This window comes from Myotis davidii, unplaced genomic scaffold, assembly GCF_000327345.1.
Source record: "Myotis davidii unplaced genomic scaffold, ASM32734v1 scaffold1509, whole genome shotgun sequence".
NCBI classification, from domain to species: domain Eukaryota; kingdom Metazoa; phylum Chordata; class Mammalia; order Chiroptera; family Vespertilionidae; genus Myotis; species Myotis davidii.
Window position 1 is genome coordinate 482,572 of NW_006299480.1, and position 6,977 is coordinate 489,548.

Consider the following 6,977-nt stretch of genomic DNA (forward strand, 5'->3'; position numbering starts at 1 on the left):
CCCCTGGGCACCGTGGTCTCCTTCCAGCAGTGGCAGGGTGAGTGGGGCTAGGCACACCCGCCCACCCCTCTCATCCCTCGGACCGCTAACGGGCCTCCTGTCCTCTCCCTTCCCTCAAGTGGCCGAGCGGGTGCTGCAGCAGGACCACCGGCTACAGGGCTCGGAGCTGAACCTGGTCCCCCACTACGACGTCCTAGAGCCCGAGGAGCTTGCTGCGGACGCCAGTGGAGGGGACCACTCGGCCGAGTTGGGGCCTGGGGCCACTGAGCATGCCTTTTGGGAGGCCGGGGAGCCAGCGAGGGCACTGGAGGGTGTGGGGACTGTGACCTTGGGCTCTAAGGAGGCACCAGGCCAATCAGGAGCCCCATTAAGGACAGAGCCCATCGGGTCTCTGGGGCAGGCCATGGGGTCCTCAAATCAGGAGGGGCTGGAGAGCCTGGGGCTCCTGGGGTCTTCAGGGCAGGCAGAGCTGGTCAGCTCAAGGCCTGCAGAGTCCCCAGGCCCCATGGGCTCAGTGGAGGATGCCCTGGGGCCTCCAGAGCAGGTGGGATCAGGGAGCCTGGAGCCGGGGGCACCCCTGGAGCAGGAGGGGCTGGTGGAGATGGTGCTGTCGATGGAGCCGGGCACCATGCGCTTCATGCAGCTCTATTACGAGGACCTTCTTGCTGGCCTGGGAGATGTCGCCCTCTTCCCACTTGAGGAATCAGATATGACCGGCTTTCGAGTGAGTGACCTTTGCCAATTCCTTGCCTTTGGCCCCCTCTACCCCTGGAGCTCTAGGGACCTTTCTGGTGCCCTGAACCTGGGAGCTGCCCCCTCACCCCTCGCGTCCTGCAGCTCTGTGGAGCCCTGGCCCCGTGCCAGGCAGCGGAGGAGTTTCTGCAGAGTCTGCTGGGCAGCATCAGCTACCATGTGCTGAGCCTGAAGCACCCGGGCAGCGCCAGGTTCCTGCGGGGCCCCGAGGGGCAGCACCTGCTCCGGGAGCTGGAGGCTCAGTTCCAGTGCGTCTTCGGGACGGAGCGCCTGGCCGGGGACGCCCTGGACACAGACCCCGCAGAGGTAGCGTTGGAGCCCGTGCCTGTCCCTCCCCTTCCTCACTCCTCAGCCCGGTGCCGCCTCCACCCCTGCTCAGAGGCCAGGGAGGGGGGAGGGCCCATGGACTCTAAAGTTCTCTCCTGACAGGTGGACCCCACTGAGGCCCTCCAGGCCCTCCCTGGCCAAGCCCACCCTCCGTGGCCCCCCGACAGTACAGGCAGTGACCCCGAGAACCTGAGCCTCGGTAGGGCTCCCTGGGACACCAGCACCTCCTGCGGCCCTTTCTTGACCTCACTCTCTGCCTTGCTTGGCACGCCCACCTGTCTTGTGACCCCATATCCCCGAGCTCCTCATTTTCACCTGTTCCCCCGATGCATCCTCCCCTTCAGCCCCACCTTGGCTGGGCTGGACCCCTCACCCAGTGCCTCTCCCTGTCCCCAGAGGAGGTCCGAGAGCTACTGGCCACTCTGGAGGGCCTGGACGGGGAGGACTGGCTGCCCCTGGAGCCTGGGGAGGAGGAACCGGAGGAGCAACCAGAGGAGGAGCCAGAGGAGGAGCCCGTGGTCCCCGGCACCGGGGGCCCCGAGCACCTGGAGGAGGAGGCGGCACTGCAGCTGGCTCTCCACCGGTCCCTGGGGCCGCAGGGCCAAGCGGCTGAGCAGGAGGAAGCTGCTGCGTTGCAGCGGGCGCTGGCCCTCTCCCTGCTGGAGCCGACCCCCCTGGAGGCCGAGGAGGAGTTCCTGGGCGGGGGGCCTGGTGGCCAAGCCCAGCTGGTGGTGCATGTGGCCTTTGAGCAGGACATGGACGAGCTGGACCGGGCACTCGGGGCTGCCCTGGAGGTGCACCTCCGGGAGGAGACAGTGGGGCTCCGGGGTCACACGCTGCCCGCAGAGCTGCTTGCCCGCCTCGAGCGGCGCCACGGTGTGAGCGTTGCCCTTCATGATGACCGCGCTGTCCTCCGTGGCTTTGGGGCCCAGCCCACCCGTGCAGCCCGCCACCTAAGGGCACTACTGGCTGGCCCCCAGGGTCAGAGCTTGACCTGTCCTTTGGAGGCGTCGCACCCCACCGGTGAGCCTGCACCTGGGACGGGGGGTGGGGCGGGCTAGCTCTCTGAGCCCACCCGTGCCCCGGGCATGGCCCTGACCTCCTTTCTCCCCATGTGGCAGGGCCACAGCAGAGGCCGAAGGGGCCCTGGGGCAGGCTGGAGTGTCTGGCTGAGGACAGCTCTGAGTTCCAGGAGGTGGTGCAGACCTTCTATGATACCCTGGACTCTGCCCACAGCAGGATCCGCATCATCCGGGTGAGTCTAGTTCTAGTCTTGTCAGCCCGTGGCCTCCTGGGCTCCTGGCACCGTTTTCGCCTTGCAGAGCCTGTGGGCTGTCGTTTTTGCCTGTCAGGGTCAGCTGGCCAGGAGCCCGGCGGGGGGCAGGCTGGGAGCTGTTGGAGGAGGGAAGAGCACCGGCTCCCAGACCGTTCCCTGCCCAGAGGCCGTTCACAGAGTCTGGGTTGGGGCAGACAAGGGCGTAGAGGTGGCGGGAGGCCGTGTCCCAGACCTGACAGGCTTGAGCAGGGCCCTGCGTTGCCAGCTACACCAGCGATGCCATCTTGTGGTTCTTGCAAGGATTACTCACTCCACAGAGAGTGCCTGTGCTGTTCTGGGTCTCTTCTGCCTCTCACAGTCCCTCCAGCAAGAAGAGGGCTGGCTGGACTGGCCGGTGTGGCCCAGCGGATAGAGCGTCGGCCCGCGGACCAAAGGGTCCCGGGTTCGATTGCGGTCAAGGGCATATATCTTTGTTGCAGGCTCCTCCCCAGCCTGGGCCCTGGTCAGGGCTTGTGCAGGAAGCAGTCGATCGATGTGTTTCTCTCTGTCATTCCCTCTCTTCCACGCTCCCTAACAATCACTGGGAAAACATCCTAACAAAAAGGGAAGAAGAGGGCTGGCTGCAGGGCCGCCGCCGCCTCCTGTCGTGTTACTTGCTGAGGCATCTCTGAGTGTGGGTGCGCCTCACAAAAGGCTGGGACCCCCGTGGGAGCCAGAGGGGAACCCCAGGAGAGCAGGGAGGGAGAAGAGGCTGAGGAAGGGCTGGGGAGGGGCGGGTGTTGCAGGGTGGCGAGGCCCAGGGCATCTGCATGGCCAGAAGGAAGGGCAGGAGGAGGCTCTGCAGGCTGGTCAGCTGGCAGTGGGGGTGAGGGCAGGGCCGGAGCTGAAGCTGGGCTGGGGGAGGAGGGTGGCTCGGGGTGAGGACAGGATCCCGTCTGAGAAGGAGCTGGGGATGGGAGGACTGACCTGACAGGCTCAGGGGAGGCCTGCATGGCAGTCTGGCAAACTCAGAGACCTAAAGTAACCACAAAGGATGGTCTGAAATTAAACTATAACTAAAAGCAGTTATGGTGAGTAGTTATATCCTAGACCGTTATCTTCAAGGAGGGGAGGAGCAGCTGGAGCAGAGGGCAGGGCTGAGTGCTCACGGGCAGGCTCACGGGGGGCGAGAAGGGGCAGACAGCGGGGGCTGGGCCCGTGTGCCAGTGAGGCCAGCAGGCGCTCCTGACTCCCGATGCACAGAGTGTGGGTGGACCCAGCACCTGGGCGACCTGGAGCTGGTCAGAGAGACAGGACCTCTGGCCTTCCCCAGACCCGCCCTGGCAGCTGCCACCACTTCTTGGAGATGACCGCTAACCTTCGGACCAAGTACATTTCCTCCACTTCTGCACCTGGCAGCTGTCCCTTCTGCGCGTGGGGAGGGGAGGGACACACTGCAGCCGCGTCCCTGGCTCCCTGCACGTGTGGTCAGTTACGTGCACTTGCGTCTCCCAGGCACCATCTGGGTGACTCTGGAGGGTACACTTGAGTCTCTTCCCCTGGCCCTGCTCCCCCAGTTCCCTTGGGAAACTGTTTCTCGCCCCCCCCCCTCACTTCCTCCTTCATCCATCGCACAGTGTGGTCGGACACATTATCTTTATTCTGTCGTCAAAGTCGACAAATGAGCTTTGTCATCTATTCTGCAACCATCACAAAGCCCCATCCTTGGGCTGCAGGTTGATGGACACAGAGATAATGGAAAATGTCTTTACCATTGAGCCACAGAGCACATGGAGAAGTGCATCCTAGTGATGAAAACAGGGTTGTGTGAGAGAGGATACGTCAGGGTTCAAGGACGGGCGGCTGTTCGCTTTCCTCGCGCTCTCCATTCTTTTCTGTGCTGTGCTTGGCGCTGGGTCGCTCCTCGTGCTCCTGGCGGCTCTCTTGCACAAATCTTGTTTTCTGTTCAGTAGAAGTATGTCCTTGAGTGGGTACTAACCATCTTTTTTTTTTTTAAATTAATTTTGAGAGAGACAGGAAGAGAGAGAGACCTTGGTTTGTTGTTCCACTTATTCATGCATTTATTGGTTGATTCTTGTATGTGCCCTGATTTGATTGGGGGGGGGGGGTCGAACCCACAACCTTGGTGGATTGGATGATTCTCTAACCAACTGAACTACCCAGCCAGGTCCTGGTAGTCACCATCTTGAACTTTTAAATTTTGTTTGCCTTTTGCGATGAGAGGTGATTTGCAACTATAATTTGACATTGATGCCAAGCATTCTCTTTCAAACAGAAGTTGCACTTGTGGCTTTCTTTAAACGTTTCCGTCCACTTAAATGAGCACAGCTGGTTCTTGCCTGTGTCAGCGTGTGTCCTGATTTTGTCCTCACCAATAACAGCGTGGCTGCATCTAGTGTTCAGGATCAGAATATGTCTTCTTTCCAGGAATCTTGGAAAAACATTACTCTTTTTCTTTAAAAATGTTTGCTCTTGGAAAGTTAAAAAAAAAAATCTCTTTAGTTTCTTAGCGCCCGGTATCGGCGGGGAGACGCCCGTGTGAGGATGCGAGACTTTTTCCGTTTGTGCGTTGACGTTGGTGTGTGTGTGGGCATGAGTGGTCTTTCGCTTCAAAGGTTGACAGTTTCTGGCAGGGACGTGTCCTTCCCCACTGTCCTGTCATCTCATGGGTCCTTCCCACCTGGAGACGCCACCTCCAGCTCGGGGCGCTGCGTTCCTACCTCCGCGCTCCTGTCGCCCGCTGTCCTCTTCCCGTGCAGTTCCCTTCGACGGGCCTCAGCCTCCTCCCTCGCGGTTCTCTCACAGTTTCCACTCTTTTCTTCAGCTCTGCACTCGGAGTCCCTCCTTAACTCTAGCTCCAGGATCTGATTACTATCTGGCCTCCCCGCTAGATTTCGTTCAGCAATTTCATTCTTTAAAAGAGTTTTTTAAAAATTGTTTTTCAGCCCGAGCCGGTTTGGCTGTGTGGATAGAGCGAGCGTCGGCCTGCGGACCAAAGGGTCCCGGGTTCGATTCTGGTCAAGCCCACATACCTTGGGTTGCAGACCGGGTGCGTGCAGGAGGCAACCAATCGACATGTTTCTCTCACATCGATGCTTCTCTCTGTCTTTCCCTCTCTCTTCCACGCTCTCTAAAAAAAAGGTCAATGGAAAAATATCCTCGGGTGAGGATTAAAAATTTTCTTTTTCAAGTAATAGTTCAATTCCATTCTTTTTTTAAAAAATATATTTTATTGAGTTTTTACAGAGAGGAAAGGAGAGAGAGAGTTAGAAACATCGATGAGAGAGAAACATCGACCAGCTGCCTCCTGCACACCCCCCCACTAGGGATGTGCCCGCAACCAAGGTACATGCCCCTGACCGGAATCGAACCCGGGACCTTTCAGTCCGCAGGCCGACGCTCTATCCACTGAGCCAAACCGGTTTCAGCTCAATTCCATTCTTAATGTAAGAACTCGTGAATTTTCAGAGTACTTCTTTTCACATGCGCTAGTTTTGTTTTGTGGATATGCTATCTTTTGCATCGCCCTGCAGAGACTGTTAGAATTTCCTTATAAACTGTGTGGGTCGCTGCAGCTCGTCCATGGCTGGCGGTGTGACTGGTCGCCTGGTCTTCCCAGCACTGCGAGGCCCAGGGGTGTCTCTTGGTGTTGGGGGTGAAGTCCTGGCGCCGGGGAGGTACCTGGCTCAGCTCCTCTCTGCAGAGGCCTGTCTGTGGTGCCCAGAGCTGGTGAGTGGTAGGGCCTCCTGGAAGGCTGGCCCTGCGGTCTCCCTGGACCCTGACCTCCTCCAACACAGGAGATTATATATAATGTTTTTATTGACTTCAGTGAGGAAAAGAGAGGGAGAGAGAGAGACAGAAACATCCATGATGAGAGAGACTCATGGATCCGCTGCCTCCTGCACGCCCCACACTGGGGATTGAGCCCACAACCCGGACGTGTGCCCTGATGGGGAATTGAACCGGGACCTCCTGGTTCACAGGCCCACGCTCCTCCACTGAGTCATGCTGGCCTGGCCAACACAGGGTTCTTGGTTTCCCACCCCAGCGCTGTCCCTTTGGCCCAGAGGTTGGGGCGGGTCTCCAACTAACCCTGTGGCCGCCTGCCTGGCAGGTGGAGCGCGTGCTGCACCCGCTGCTGCAGCAACAGTACGAGCTGCACCGAGAGCGCCTGGAGCACCGCTGCGAGCAGCGGCCGGTGGAGCACATCCTGTACCACGGCACGTCGGTGCCCGCTGTCCCCGAAATCTGTGCCTACGGCTTCAACCGCAGCTTCTGCGGCCGCAATGGTGAGCCCGGGAAGCCTGGGTGCGCGGGGGCGCGGGCTCTGTCCCCTGGGGGCCCTGACAGATCACAGGGTCAAATGGGAGTTCCATTTTCAGTTTTTTGAGCCACGGGCTCCTGCGTTACGACAGCGCCGTGGACTGCCTCCGCCAGCCTAGCATCTTTGTCATCTTTCACGACACCCAGGCGCTGCCCACCCACCTCATCACGTGCGAGTGCATACCCGGGGTTCCCCTTCGAGACCCCTCCTAACCCCAGCGGTCCCTCTCGGCTCTGTCCCGCTCGGCTGGCCTCCTGCTCTCCCCAGGCCCCAACTGCACGCAGCCTGAGCCGCCCC

General features: G+C 60.0%; 1 protein-coding gene across 1 annotated transcript in view; it reads left to right on the top strand.

Annotated features, from left to right (window-relative positions):
* The window catches only part of PARP10 (poly(ADP-ribose) polymerase family member 10), a 10,083-nt gene extending 3,112 nt beyond the window's left edge, over nt 1-6,971 (top strand). Inside the window, exons 3-10 of the mRNA XM_006775173.2 lie at nt 1-37; nt 120-724; nt 838-1,059; nt 1,183-1,279; nt 1,477-2,103; nt 2,202-2,335; nt 6,471-6,697; nt 6,739-6,971. The exon at nt 1-37 is cut by the window's left edge and continues 7 nt beyond it. Of these exons, the coding sequence (XP_006775236.2) occupies nt 1-37; nt 120-724; nt 838-1,059; nt 1,183-1,279; nt 1,477-2,103; nt 2,202-2,335; nt 6,471-6,697; nt 6,739-6,892 (2,103 nt within the window). The 3' untranslated portion in view covers nt 6,893-6,971. The remainder of the gene's footprint in view (nt 38-119; nt 725-837; nt 1,060-1,182; nt 1,280-1,476; nt 2,104-2,201; nt 2,336-6,470; nt 6,698-6,738) is intronic.
* The last annotated feature ends 6 nt before the right edge of the window (nt 6,972-6,977 follow it).